The 15,630-nt window shown below is 39.4% G+C and overlaps 1 protein-coding gene across 3 annotated transcripts in view; it reads left to right on the top strand.

Annotated features, from left to right (window-relative positions):
• dennd3a (DENN/MADD domain containing 3a) overlaps positions 1 to 15,630 on the top strand; it is a 42,422-nt gene that overhangs the window by 8,327 nt on the left and 18,465 nt on the right. For all 3 annotated transcript variants that reach the window (XR_009061900.1, XM_057828270.1, XM_057828272.1), the window contains 12 exons: positions 2,663 to 2,782; positions 2,849 to 2,964; positions 3,036 to 3,191; positions 3,260 to 3,356; positions 3,444 to 3,547; positions 3,766 to 3,971; positions 4,050 to 4,209; positions 4,270 to 4,426; positions 9,323 to 9,539; positions 12,832 to 12,911; positions 14,740 to 14,919; positions 14,988 to 15,158. Coding sequence is in view for 2 of the 3 variants with exons in the window: in XM_057828270.1 (XP_057684253.1) it covers positions 2,663 to 2,782; positions 2,849 to 2,964; positions 3,036 to 3,191; positions 3,260 to 3,356; positions 3,444 to 3,547; positions 3,766 to 3,971; positions 4,050 to 4,209; positions 4,270 to 4,426; positions 9,323 to 9,539; positions 12,832 to 12,911; positions 14,740 to 14,919; positions 14,988 to 15,158 (1,764 nt within the window). In the remaining variant the exon portion in view is untranslated. The remainder of the gene's footprint in view (positions 1 to 2,662; positions 2,783 to 2,848; positions 2,965 to 3,035; positions 3,192 to 3,259; positions 3,357 to 3,443; positions 3,548 to 3,765; positions 3,972 to 4,049; positions 4,210 to 4,269; positions 4,427 to 9,322; positions 9,540 to 12,831; positions 12,912 to 14,739; positions 14,920 to 14,987; positions 15,159 to 15,630) is intronic.

The raw sequence follows: 15,630 nt of genomic DNA, 5'->3' as shown, positions 1-15,630 counted from the left end.
TTTACATTATACCCACACTCTCTTTCTCAACACAGACAGTTGCCAGAGAAAAAAAAACACCATGTTTTACCACCGCTAGACACACTAAACATGCTGGAGTTAACTCTCATAGCTGGTGAGAAACATTCATGACAGTGTTTACTAAACCTTTAATTTTGTATAAATGCGAACTCATATTGGAGATATTGCCTCCTTGGCAGCCACCCTCCGCAAACATGTTTTACATGTCGTTTGGCCCTCCTACTCTAAGCCCCGGGCGTCTGTAACTTTTTCTGTAGTCGAAGTATTCCCATACCAGCGATTTCGTTTTCTTCAATGGGGAAAAGTTCAGGAGTTTCACCTCCTCCAGCCATTGTGTAGCACAGCTGACTCACTGACACTGAGCAAAAACCAATGGGGAAGAGTTGAGCCTTGCAACTGCAAGCGAGAGATTTCTCCCTGCATTTTTGGGACATAAAAAATAGCTAATACCGTAGGAATGGTGTGACGGAAGATTTTTGCGGTTTTGAAACTGTGACAGTATACCTTGAAACCGGTAATTGGCACATGTCTAGTCCAAACCTGCTTAAATGCAGGATTCTAAATAGTCCATGCCTCCGATTTTTGCAGTCAAAGCCAAAATTAGCCCAAATTTCATACTTATAAAAGGACTAATCCGAGCAACCACTATAGGGCGACGAACACAAATCTCATTTCGGATTAGTCTAATCTTGTTGTAACTTCAGTAGACTGCAAAGCAAATGGTGGGTGCTGCCATCTACTGGACCGGAGTAGAATTGCAGCCACTGAATTGTTTACTTTCATCAAAAACACGCGTAAGGATCGATACAGACGGATTTTGCATCGATACGAGAATTGCGTGACGTAATATCGCAATATACCCCAGAATCCATTTTTTAACACCCCTATATAGTACAAATGTTTAAATTCTTAAGGAAACCGGTTGAGCTGTTTTGGAGTCTATAGGGAACGAACACACACAAACACGCACCCCTTCCAGACACACACAGACAAAGTTCCATTTATATACAATGATCCCTTCCTACTTCGCGCTTCAAACTCAGTCCAGTTCGCGCCCTCAGTCCAGTTTTCATTTACGACGAAAAAAAAAAAATACAGATGAACTGTCACAATCCGATCACGTGGTTTCCCTCCTGCTACTTTTCTTTGTCTGGCAGTGCACTGGAGTTGCTTATTAAAGTTAACGATGATGGACAGACATTAAGGTTTGATCTTGCCAGAGATGCTTGGAAGCCGAAACTTCAAAGCGCCACATGCACCAATCATCGTTAAGCTGTTAAACAGTTGCTGTGGCAACTCATTTTGTGTAAGTAAGCAGCTTGAGTGGATTTGAGGGGACTCAATCAATGAAGCATTTAATAAGGACAAGAATTTTTCTAATTTATTGTTGTTTACAAAAAATTCAGTGGGACAGTAACATGTTTAAAACTGCTCTTCTGCTCTTGCACTCCTCTTTAAAATAAACTGCTGTATTTTGAGTCAAAACAACTGTTGTGTTTGATAGTACAATATGTCTATATGCTACCATAGCAGATTCATGGCGCATTAAGCCCCCGAAGTATTTTTATTTTTTCCGTTTCGTAAACCCCCGGTTTCAGACGTCGCGAAACCATGTTTGTTTTAACCCAGCCATAAAACGAAGGTTATTAACTATATTTAGTATTCAAAATGTCTGTCATTTTTAGATTACAATCATTAATTGATGTCTAATATTTAGTTTAAAAAAAAAAAAACATTAAATAAATTATTCACTTGCATATTTTAAATTTTTAAACATACGACGTCACAATGAAAAAAATGGCGTCTGTAAAAAAGTCACAGATCTCTACCTCAAAACTATCGCTTAATTGTTTTTTTTTTTGTTTTTTGTTTTTTTTTTTGTTACTGTCGCATTTTCTCCGATATGTTAGATGATAAATAATCGATCCAAACAACAAAAAACTGAAAATAAAACATTTAAAAGGCTAAATATATGAAAAAGAACATCTTGACCACTCCTTGATGTCTGCGATTTCTGCATCGCGACCCTTGTAATATTACGATGTTTCACCCATAAAATCCCCCAAAAATCCAGCTGTGGCCATTCACAGCTGTGTCTTGACACTCAGAGATACATGCTACACAGAGTTTTTGGATGGAAACAAGGTAAGTACGCGATAATATCTCGTTAAAGTCATGGCGTCTGTAATTCTGCTCTCACGTGCTCTCACCTCCAGATAAGGTTTTGCTGTTTAAAAAACATTTTTTTTAAAAGCCCTCCTGTTCAAAATTTTTCTTCCCCCGGAAAATTGAGATTTGAAGCTTTCCAATGATGTATCACACATGCATATCGGACAATTTTGAAATTTGGCCAAATTGGGGGTCTCAGAGCGGAACTTCAAGTCAACTGAGTGTTTTCCGCCATATACATAAAAGTTGTTTTTTTAAAATTGTACTTTGGGGGAAAAAAAGTCTTTTATGTATCTCTTCCAATGCTAAATCTGAAAAAAATCCATTGAACACAAAAAATATTTTGGGGGTGGGGCGCTACTTCGTGGTTTTTCACTTATTGTGACGGGTTCTGGTCCCCATTAACCACGAAAAACAAGGGATCACTATATACAGTAAGTTTAGAGTGCGCTTCTTTCCTGTCCCAACGCAGCCTCTCACCTGGCAGCACCCCTACGTTCCTGTCCTGTCTCGAGGCATGCTGGACTTCCTGATGGCGCCTACGGCCTTCCTGATGGGCTGCCATATTAGTCATTTTGAAGAAGTAGCTGCGGTGAGTACATAAATTTGTCATGCTTACCGCAATTTTAGTTGCGTCATTTTTCATGCGTAATTCCAGGAGACGGAGGATCTCATCCTGGTGAATATTGACGACGGTATCATTCAGTCATCATGGGCGGACGTCGTCGACCTAGCCACGATTCCTCTGACTGCGGCTGAGTGTTTTATTTCAAGGTAACATCAGAATCTGTTTGAACGTGCAATTTCTTGTTCGTTAAATTTGTGTCACGTGTGTTGATCTTCAGAGCTGAGTCGCTACAACTTCACTATGACTTGGAGCTGTGTCACCTGGGATCGGCCACCGACGCCAATGCCATGCGAGCTCAGCGGCGAGCCTGGCAGAGACGACTCAACAAGCAGATACAAAATATTTGCCTGGAACTGCTGGTCAACATCTTTAGGCATGTGTTTACCCTTTATACCCATTAGAATCAGAATCATATTAAAATAATTCAAATGTCCTGCGCAGAGGAGTCCAGGACTTTCTAAACCATGAGCATCGAGTTTTTAACAGTGAGGAGTTTTTGAGAAACCGGGATCCATCAGACCAGCTATTTTACAAAAAGGTATACCGTACTATTAATCACAAACACACATCATGTAAACACTTAATGCACTTGCTGACCCTTCTGTTTTTGTTTGTTTGCCTTCAGGTTCTAGACACTCACATCTTTCACTCATTCCTGCGAGACAGGCTCAACAGGAAACAAGACAGCTTCAGCCGCATGGAGCAAAACACGCGCAACCTTGCACAGAGGTACGTTTTGCAATGATTTGAACACCGTGGGACAATTTGGGTGGTGCAATTGCAAACTCTTTGTATGTAATTATAGCTGGAAGTCTCAGGCAAGCTCATAAAATGTGCTGATTTTTTGCTCATGCTAACATTAGCTTCCTGTTTTATAAAATTAGTTTTTTTTCCATTTCCTGACTGCCTGTAATAGATAAAACTTTGTTGTTGCTGTCGTTTTGCAGGAATCGCGGAGTGACAGAATCACCCCGCCGTCCGCCCATGTCCGAGCTGTCGCGGAACGGCTATAACAGCTATGCTAGCCCAGATAACCGACTGAGCAAGCGGCTGGGAGCCAGCATGCCCAACCTGGACCAGTCGGTCCATGAAACTCTCAATGGCATCAGCCCCGTAAGACCGGCATCGCTTAGGAAAATGACCCCTGACATTGGTGTGTGCGGGTATACACTTAAAAACTGTTGTCAAATGAAATCAACTGATGAGTTTTTCCTCCTCATGATGTTTCCAGGGTTGAAACTTCCTCAAAAACCCGTGAAGGTTTTCCGCCTCCCCGAATTTCCTCCTCCTTTGGCATATCATTACGTCCAGAACTATTATTCGGAAATGGTTGCGAACCTAGGGAAGGCTATTAGCGCCACTCCTCCTGAAGAATCTGCTTTGCTGGCAAGGTAAAGTACCAAGAACATTTTGAACGTTTTTATAATTCTGACAGAAACTCATTTGTACAGGTATCACTACTTGCGCGGTTTGGTCAACACAGTGTCAAACAGACGATTGGACGCTTTGGAAGACTTCCAGAGTCTTTATAAGACCGACTCCGACATATTTCCTCTGCAGATGGTTAAGTCTCTGGTGGACTCACTTCCAGAAGCCGAGCGTTTGCAGGTATTTGTTTGATATGAACTCCTAATGTTATGTGCTTCTTAGAGAAGGGTGTTAAACTCATTTTCCTTCGCAGGTAGGGATGGGAATTATTAGGAGTTTTACAATTCCGATTCCATTATCGATATTGCTTAAAGATTCGATTCTTTATCGATTATCGATTCTAATTAGGGAAAAAAGAAAAACATTTTGATTGGCATCTAGTTTAATCTTACAAACTCACAACAATGTCAAAAGAGGCCCAAATCCTCGATGTTAACCGTGGCAATATGTAACTGTGGCAAATAGACAAGAAGGTGTAACAGTTTACTGAAACATTTTTCTAATAGAAATTAAAATGGGCTGATATAGCACTCAAAAATAATAATAAAAAAAAGATAAACACTGTCAAATACAACAGAACAGTGCGTAGTGCAAATGTGCAAAATTAACTATTCTTTTGCAGAAAAATAAGCATGTCTGCATTTTCATGTCGGATACGTGATCTTTCTGGACTTATGGTGTCTCCAGCAGTGGAGAACACCCTCTCAGATGGGGTGGAGAAAGCCTGCACACACAGAAAGTGTTCAGCTAGTCCAGACAGCAGGGGCAGAGTATCTCTTTTGTTGTCCCAAATATTAACAAGTTTATAATTAGGTTGGTGTAATTGCATAAGGACAGTTGGATCTCATACAATATAAGAGGAATTCGAGCACAATCCTCCGTTAACTTAGATTTGTTAACTTCCTAGACATAGTTGGGGGTACTCTATGGAAAGGCCTTTTGATACTGAGTAGAATAAAAGTGGTTTGGAACTAATGGGACCATCCTATCTCAAATTAAGGGCGAAAATACGCTGATTGGCTGTAGTCGTCAGATGCATTTCGGGAAGTAATTTGGAACATCCACTTCCGTTAGTCGTAGCAACACAAAAATACCACCATGGGATGCGGAGGTATATACTTTTGTGTGAAATCAGTAGTCAGATTGGCCCTACGACCCACCTAATTCAAATTATTCCGAAAAAAAACCCACTGATTGGTGGACTACCGACCGAAAAGAGTATTAAAATTGCTGATAAAATCGTTTACAATTATTTTAGATGCATATACAGTATGTTATATTTTTCTTATGGAGTATTCGACTAGGAATACGATAGACCCATTAATAGACTTTTTGGGAAAAATCACTATTTCTTTAAGTAGTCTCATGAATAATTGACATGGCCTGTGAAAACCAATGCAAAGGGACCAGTCACTCGGTGATGGCTCTCCAGATTATACAGTACTTGATGACTGATTACTCTTAGAATAATCAAGTAGTCTTACTTACTGATTTGAGCGTGTGTAACATGCGTAAATTATGTGACGTATTTCATGCTGCTTGGAGTCAATATGAGACTTGTTAGATAACTGCCAAACGATTCCATGGAGTTGATACGTACGGAACCGGTTCTCTATAGGAATCTGTTCTCCATCCCCATCCCTATTCGCAGGCCACATTTATGGCTATTAGATCTCATGTAATCAGACTAGTTTATTTTTGGCCAAGTAGCGGAATTTTTGGAGTATAAGACGCTACTTTTTTCCTTTATTTTGAATCCTGAGGCTTATAGTCCAGTGCAACTTATTTGTTGATTTATTTGGGTAATAGGTAACAGTGTTATAAGACTGTCATAACTATGACATGACACAATCATGGGCATTACTGAATGCTTATGAAAGATGTCATTAAGTGTCATCCGGCAAATTATCTCACTAACTCCGTTTATGTCCAGCTTGATTCTTTTACATCTATTCAAAAGCAAGATAATAAAGTGAGACTGCAACGCATGCTAGGAGGCATGTTGGACAACAACAGTGTTGACAGCAGGTGGCAGCAGAGGTTGACTGTCTTCCCAAAGGGAGCAGTGATGGCCAAACGAAGCTTCTTAAAGCAATGAAGTTTTGCAGCCAATTGGTTCAAAGCTTCATGGTGGTTCATTTGGTCTTATGACAGTCGTATGATGCCGCTGTAAAATAAATTGTTACCGGTGAATATCTTTTACAGTAGTGTAAATATCCCATAATACAGTAAGGACAGCTGCGGTTTATAGTCCAGTGTGGCTTATCTATGGACAAATGCTGATTTTGTGTCAAATTTGAAGGGTGCGGCTTATAGTCAGGTTCGGCTTATAGTGCGAAAATTACGGCCGTTACTTTCGGACTATAACCCTCTACTTTTTTTTTTTTTTTTTTTGCCTCATTTTGAATCATGCGGCTTATAGTCCAGTGCGGCTTATTTGTTGATTTATTTGGGTTGATAGGTAACACTTTCTTTGACAGCTGTGTCATAAGACTGCCATAAGACTGTCATAATAATGACATGACACTATCATGGACATTAGTGACATTATAAATTATGTCACTAACTCCATTTGTGTCCATCTCAGATATTTACATCCATTAAAAAGTGGGATAATATGCCAGATGACACAAAAGGAAATCTGTCATAAACATTCATCAACGTAGTGTCATGTCATAATTATGATGGTCTTATGACAGTCTTATGGCGCCACTGTCAAAAAAAGTGTTACGAAATACCATAACTTGCAATTAATGAAACAACTGGAACAGTAACTGAAGAAATAATCACCACAGAAGGCATGAATTTTGATTGTTTTTTTACATCTGTAGCGCTGCATTGCATGTTAGGAGGCATGTTGGAGGACAACAGTGTTGACAGAAGGTGGCAGCAGAGGTTGACTGGCTCCTCCAAGGGAGCATCGATGGCCAAATGAAGCTTGTTGAAGCAATGAAGCTTTGAAGCCAATTGGTTCAAATCTTCATGGTGGTTCATTTGATCTTATGACATTCTTTTGATGCTTCTGTCAAATATAGTGTTACCAGTCAATATCTTTTGGTGTAAATATCCCATAATACACTGAGGACTGCTGCGGCTTATAGTCCGGTTCGACTTATCGATGAACAAATGTCATAATTGGTGGGTGCAGGCTTATCTTCAGGTGCGCCTTATTGTCCGAAAATTACAGTAACTGCGACACGAAATTGAGCCAAGTGCAGTAGTGCACACACTCGATCACACAAATCTACAGTTTTACGACGCAAATGTCAAAAGAAAAGCATGTAATTTTGTATGTACAGTATGAATGAGCTACAGTGCCTTGCAAAAGTATTCGGCTCCCTTGAATCTTGCAACCTTTCGCCACATTTCAGGCTTCAAACATAAAGATATGAAATTTAATTTTTTTTGTCAAGAATCAACAACAAGTGGGACACAATCGTGAAGTGGAACAAAATTTATTGGATTATTTAAACTTTTTTAACAAATAAAAAACTGAAAAGTGGGGCGTGCAATATTATTCGGCCCCCTAGCGTTAATACTTTGTAGCGCCACCTTTTGCTCCAATTACAGCTGCAAGTCGCTTGGGGTATGTTTCTATCAGTTTTGCACATCGAGAGACTGACATTCTTGCCCATTCTTCCTTGCAAAACAGCTCGAGCTCAGTGAGGTTGGATGGAGAGTGTTTGTGAACAGCAGTCTTCAGCTCTTTCCACAGATTCTCGATTGGATTCAGGTCTGGACTTTGACTTGGCCATTCGAACACCTGGATAGGTTTATTTTTGAACCATTCCATTGTAGATTTGGCTTTATGTTTTGGATCATTGTCCTGTTGGAAGATAAATCTCCGTCCCAGTCTCAGGTCTTGTGCAGATACCAACAGGTTTTCTTCCAGAATGTTCCTGTATTTGGCTGCATCCATCTTCCCGTCAATTTTAACCATCTTCCCTGTCCCTGCTGAAGAAAAGCAGGCCCAAACCATGATGCTGCCACCACCATCTTTGACAGTGGGGATGGTGTGTTCAGGGTGATGAGCTGTGTTGCTTTTACGCCAAACATATCGTTTTGCATTGTGGCCAAAAAGTTCAATTTTGGTTTCATCTGACCAGAGCACCTTCTTCCACATGTTTGGTGTGTCTCCCAGGTGGCTTGTGGCAAACTTTAAACGAGACTTTTTATGGATATCTTTGAGAAACGGCTTTCTTCTTGCCACTCTTCCATAAAGGCCAGATTTGTGCAGTGTACGACTGATTGTTCTCCTATGGACAGACTCTCCCACCTCAGCTGTAGATCTCTGCAGTTCATCCAGAGTGATCATGGGCCTCTTGGCTGCATCTCTGATCAGTTTTCTCCTTGTTTGAGAAGAAAGTTTGGAAGGACGGCCGGGTCATGGTAGATTTGCAGTGGTCTGATGCTCCTTCCATTTCAATATGATGGCTTGCACAGTGCTCCTTGAGATCTTTAAAGCTTGGGAAATCTTTTTGTATCCAAATCCGGCTTTAAACTTCTCCACAACAGTATCGCGGACCTGCCTGGTGTGTTCCTTGGTTTTCATAATGCTCTCTGCACTTTAAACAGAACCCTGAGACTATCACAGAGCAGGTGCATTTATACGGAGACTTGATTACACACAGGTGGATTCTATTTATCATCATCGGTCATTTAGGACAACATTGGATCATTCAGAGATCCTCACTGAAATTCTGGAGTGAGTTTGCTGCACTGAAAGTAAAGGGGCCGAATAATATTGCACGCCCCACTTTTCAGTTTTTTATTTGTTAAAAAAGTTTAAATAATCCAATAAATGTTGTTCCACTTCACGATTGTGTCCCACTTGTTGTTGATTCTTGACAAAAAAAATTAAATTTCGTATCTTTATGTTTGAAGCCTGAAATGTGGCGAAAGGTTGCAAGATTCAAGGGAGCCGAATACTTTTGCAAGGCACTGTACGTCATGCCTGTCAGGCAGAAAAACCCCACGGGCCGGATTGGACCCCCCTCCCGGGCCGCGGGCTGTACATTTGACAATTGACACCCCTGACTTAGAGGTAACAATTGACTGGGAATGCATTTGTCACAGGCAGACAGGCGCCCAGAACTGAAGCGTCTCATCAGCCGCCTCAAGCGGGACCAGGAACGCGAGCGACACGACACAAAGAACGACGACGGAGCCGTAAAACGCTTCCAGCTACCGAAAAAATACATGCATCTGGATGAGTTTGTGAAGTGCGTCCAGGAATCTGGGATAGTGAAAGACCTAGGGACAATTTACAGGCTTTTTGACGCACTCACTGTTGGTAAGTAGGATGGATAGGGTCGTGTTTGAGTTGCACTTGGACATATATTTTCTTCCACAAGCTCTAGGAAGGTTCTACTACTGCATACAGTAGGGCAAATAAGTATTTAGTCAACCACTAATTGTGAAAGTTCTCCCACTTGAAAATATTAGAGAGGCCTGTAATTGTCAACATGGGTAAACCTCAGCCATGAGAGACAGAATGTGGAGAAAAAAAAACAAAATCACATTGTTTGATTTTTAAAGAATTTTATTTGCAAATCATAGTGGAAAATAAGTATTTGGTCAATACCAAAAGTTCATCTCAATACTTTGTTATGTACCCTTTGTTGGCAATAACGGAGGCCAAACGTTTTCTGTAACTCTTCACAAGCTTTTCACACACTGTTGCTGGTATTTTGGCCCATTCCTCCATGCAGATCTCCTCTAGAGCAGTGATGTTTTGGGGCTGTCGTTGGGCAAAACAGACTTTCAACTCCCTCCACAGATTTTCTATGGGGTTGAGATCTGGAGACTGGCTAGGCCACTCCAGGACCTTGAAATGCTTCTTACAAAGCCACTCCTTTGTTGCCCTGGCTGTGTGTTTGGGATCATTGTCATGCTGAAAGAACCAGCCACGTCTCATCTTCAATGCCATTGCTGATGGAAGGAGATTTTCACTCTAAATCTCTCGATAAATGCCCCCATTCATTCTTTCCTTTACACAGATCAGTCGTCCTGGTCCCTTTGCAGAAAAACAGCCCCAAACCATGATGATTCCACCCCCATGCTTCACAGTGGGTATGGTGTTCTTATGATCCTCCAAACACGAGAACCTGTGTTTCTACCAAAAAGTTCTATTTTGGTTTCATCTGACCGTAACACATTCTCCCAGTCCTCTTCTGGATCATCCAAATGCTCTCTAGCGAACTGCAGACAGGCCTCGACGTGTACTGTAACCTTTGTTACTGTGGTCCCAGCTCTCTGTAGGTCATTCACTAGGTCCCCCCCGTGTGGTTCTGGGATTTTTGCTCACCGTTCTTGTTATCATTTTGACACCACGGGGTGAGATCTTGCATGGAGCCCCAGATCGAGGGAGATTATCAGTGGTCTTGTATGTCTTCCATTTTGTAATAATTGCTCCCACAGTTGATTTCTTCACAGCAAGCGTTTTACCTATTGCAGATTCAGTCTTCCCAGCCTGGTGCAGGTCTACAATTTTGTGTCTGGTGTCCTTCGACAGCTCTTTGGTCTTGGCCATAATGGAGGTGGAGTGTGACTGACTGAGGTTGTGGACTTTATACCGATCATGAGTTAAAACAGGTGCCATGAATACAGGTAACGAGTGGAGCCTTGTTAGACCTCGTTAGAAGAAGTTAGACCTCTTTGGCAGCCAGAAATCTTGCTTGTTTGTAGGTGACCAAATACTTATTTTCCACTTTAATTTGGAAATAAATTCTTTAAAAATCAAACAATGTGATTTTCTGTTTTTTTTTTCCACATTCTGTCTCTCATGGTTGAGGTTTACCCATGTTGACAATTACAGGCCTCTCTAATCTTTTCAAGTAGGAGAACTTGCACAATTAGTGGTTGACTAAATACTTATTTGCCCCACTGTATATTAGTCAGGTTATTGACTGCTATCATTTTCTAAGAAAGAGTATTCATCGTACGGGTGGGAACCTCTTGGTCTGATACGATACGATTTGCGATACACAGCTCACGATAACGATCTCACGATATGGTGATACAACGATTCCTCACTTCCTGTTGATTTTGGAGCATTTCCTGTTGATTTTGGGCATTTTACTAGTCACCTCATGTTGATTTTGGGTTACAGAACAGGAAGTGGGCCGGTTAATGAATATGCAGTGACTCACAATCAAAGGAAAGTGATTTGTAATACCCTAAAATGAACAGAAAGTGACCTGTAAATGCCCCGAAAATCAGAAAGAGTGACTGAGAATGCTCTAGTTTTGTATGAACAAACTAGGGTTGCAGCTATCGATTATTTTAGAAGTCGATTAATTGATGAACTAATAAGTTTGAGTAATGGAGTAATCTGATAAGGAACATAAAAATGTAAAATTCCTGCGCTGAGCCTGAAACCGTATAAAAAAAATAATAAATGAGGATCTACCTAAGTACAACAAAAGAACATTTGACTAAATTGCATCGCAAAAGTCGCCTAGCTTAAATGCTATAAAAATTCTTTTTTTTGTACAATGCTCTTAACAAATGGTTAACACACATATTCCCACAAAAAACGGCTACATATACCTATAAACTACATTGCAAATGCATTAAAAACCATTAGCTCAAACAAAAACCTAGCTTATTTTGGTCTTAACAGGGAGCACCAAGATTCAGCCATGTGAAATGAGTTATGTCATATTCACTGTTGCCATGGGCAGTGTATCCACCCAAATTAATAAAACTAAATGCAAACACTTTCAAAACATACCATAACAATACCACTTTAATTAAATGAATACTCAAAGCAGCAAAATTTAATTCAAATCTTTTTTCTCATCAAATTACTTGAGTTAATCTTTTTTTTTTTTTTTAAACATTGAGACCTTTTCAAAACTATCTTGGCATGAGCGTATCGATAATCTTTTGGGACGCAAAGCATCACGATACATTACTATATCGATATTTTGTCACATCTCTAATTTATTGCAGTTCCTGTGGATGCCACTGATCAAAGTAGTTATCGCTACTGTATAAAACCAGACTCTATTATTTGATCTCGGGGCATAGTTCTCTTTATTTTCTTTACGCTACATTACCCGAGAAACGCTCGGTGTTTTGTGCATTGTAGAGAGCTCCTGCTGTGACCTGACAGCATTCCTGTGAGTGATTAGAACAAGGCGAGAATAAAAGATAAGACAGACCTGGATATGGTAAATATTATTCTAGCAGGGGGGAGCCAGAAACAATTTAACATGGCCGTAACTCTTTTCCTTTCTTTATTTGTTTTCCGGTTTTTGGACTGCCCATTAAGCTGCAGTTAATTACTTTTTACCCAGTAATTTATTAACAGGATGTCGATTACTGCATGAATGAACTGAAATGGTTTAACTGAACATATTTTTTTAAATGTGTTTGTACTAGAATCTCGCTGTATAGTTTCAATAGCCTACATTTCAAATATAAGTTATCATGTTGCATCTTAAAGGGAACATTGGATACCTTTTTCTGGTAAGCCTCTTTCATAATGTTGCATGTTTAAGATATGTGTTCTCATGCCAAAAAAGAAAGAAAATAGATATGAGATAAGCATGATTTTGTTGTTGTTTTTTAAAATCCAGGTCATCAGAAGCAAGTTGGCCCTGACTTGTTTCGAGTTTTCTACACTATTTGGAAAGAGACTGAAGCTGAGGCACAGGAGGTGCGTTATCTTTTTGATGTTAAAAACTGTTCCTGGATGTCTTAACAAAAAGTGCTTGGCACTATTTATTAAAGAATTTAGGCAGGATCATGTTGCCAACTTGGGAAATACATTTCTATAGCAACTAGAATTGTCCAATAATGACTTTTTAACCAATAACCGACATCTCAATATTGGCCAACTCCAAAAATCCAATACTGATCTCAAACGGATACTGATATATGCGGTCGTGTACTCAACATATTATGGCTAGTTGTACTGTGACGCCCCACTGGATGATTTAATAATGATAAATGTAACAACTTCAAGGTTTTCCTAATAAACATTGTGTGAAAAACGAGAACAACTTCAACTTAGGTTATGGAAATAGTTCCTATATTTAATTGCACCACTATATTTATGAATATATATTTTTAAATCAAAATAGTGCAAATATCAGTTTTTACTTCTACATTTACTTTGAAGGCAAAAGGCATATTGGCACAAAACCGATAATGAAAAACCGATGCTTATATAATCCGAGATTAGTGCTGCAACGATTAAGCAATTAACTCGAATAATTCGATTAGAAAAAGATTCAAATTAAATTTTGCTGCTTTAAGTATTCGTTTAATTCATGTGGCATTGTAATGGTTTGTTTTGAAAGTGTTTGCATTTAATATTATTGATTTGGAAGGATACACTGCCACCTAGTGGCAACAGTGGATATGACATAACTTATTGTACATGGCTGAATCCAGCTGCTCCCTGTTAAGACTAAGGTTAAGTTTTTTTTTTTTTTTTTTTTGGAGCTAATGTTTTTCAATGCATTTGTAATTTAGGTCGTAGTTATATTTAGCCATTTTTGTGGGAATATGTTTGAACCATTTGTTAAGAGCATTGCAAAAACAAAAAGTTAGCATTTATGTTAGCGGACTTTCGCTATGTAAGTTAGACAATTGTTCGTTTGTTGTACCAACATCCTCATTTATTTTTTTTTTTTTAATACCGTTTGAGGTTGAGCTCAGGTATTTTAATGTTTTATGTTCCTTATCCGATTACTCGATTATTCCAACTAATTAGTTCATTGTTTAATCATCTACTAAAATAATCGAGAGCTGCAGCCCTATCCGAGATCATTTTAAAATGCTTTTCCGATAATATCAGACAGCTCTAATAGCAACTTCATCAACCGTGCTAGCAACTATTTTTTTTTTTTTTTTTAAGGGTGTGGTCCCTTTAAAAGTATAGACAAGATCTTGATGATGTGCATTCCAATAGAAAAAAATCTTATTTCATAAGGTTTTTTGATGTGTAATAGTGGCAAAATGTAAATACAAACCAATATTTAAATATAAATAAATGCCAGTACTATTTTAGCTAATCAAATGCGAGTATCTCTGTTTATCCCACCTACTCGTCACTTATTGGCTACCCACTGTAGTACGCGCCGCTATTGGAAGAGCAAGCTTTAAAAGAGCCAGAAGTGAAGCAGGTTTTGTCGTTGTCTCAGGCAACTAAAAAAATACAGCGACATATTGAACAGGTACAGAAACTATAAAGAAAGTGTATCAGCGTTTATGTGCTGTTCGTGCATGACGTGATTGTTCGCCATACAATGGCTACGCTTGTGAGCGATGTCATTATTTGTTTAAACATTCTTCTCCATTATGAGAAGTCTAATAATTGTGCAATATGCATACTTAAATAGTTGTGCCACCACATTTCACTTGAAGGTTACTTATCATTTTTTTGTTTTTTATTATTTATAATAGGTGTTGTCTGTTGCTAAAAACGACCTCCAATGCAAAATTGCAGCAGTGATAGAAAAAGTTGTTTGTTTTTTAAGGTATGCTTGCCTGCATCTGTATTGGAGCACATCGAACCCAGCGAGTGCGTCTTTAAGCTGTCCTCCTCGGTCAAGACGAGCCGCGGCGTGGGCAAGATCGCGATGACCCAGCGGCGGCTTTTCCTGCTGACGGACGGACGGCCAGGCTATGTTGAGGTGGCGCAGTATAGGGATTTAGAGGTAAGATTTAAAAAAAAAAAAAAAAAAACTTAACAATGTAACATCACTTCTTCTCATTCTCTCTGCAGGAAGTAAAAGTGTCCTCAGCTCCTTTCCTCCTCTTACGAATCCCCAGCTTGAAGCTGCGCGTGAGGGGAAGGAAGGAAGCTTTTGAGGCCAATTTGAAGACTGAGACGGAACTTTGGAACCTTATGGTCAAAGAGATGTGGGCTGGACGAGACATGGCTGACCAGCACAAGGTAATACCAAGTACAGTGGTATGAAAAGTATCTGAACCTTTTGGAATTTCTCACATTTCTTCTAGATAAAATCACCTTCAAATGTGATCTGATCTTTGTCAAAATCACACAGATGAAAACGCAGTGTCTGCTTTAGTGCTGCAACGATTAATCGATTAACTCGAGTATTCGATTAGAAAAAAATATTCGAACTAAATTTTGTTGCTTTGAGTATTCGTTTAATTAAAGTGGCATTGTAATGGTTGATTTTAAAAGTGTTTGCATTTAATTTCACTGATGAGGGTGGATACAATGCCCTCTGGTCTGCCTCTTTTCATATGGCTGAATCCAACTGCTCCCTGTTAAGACCACCATAAGCTAAGTTTTTGTTTGAGCGAATGTTTAATGCATTCTTAATTTAGTTTGTAGGTATATTTAGCCGTTTTTTGTGGGAATATGTGTCTGAACTACTTGTTAAGAGCATTGTAAAAAA

Source organism: Corythoichthys intestinalis, chromosome 22 (assembly GCF_030265065.1).
Source record: "Corythoichthys intestinalis isolate RoL2023-P3 chromosome 22, ASM3026506v1, whole genome shotgun sequence".
Classification (NCBI taxonomy): domain Eukaryota; kingdom Metazoa; phylum Chordata; class Actinopteri; order Syngnathiformes; family Syngnathidae; genus Corythoichthys; species Corythoichthys intestinalis.
Note: the sequence above shows the minus strand (reverse complement) of the source record. Positions and strands in the feature narration are given on the sequence as shown.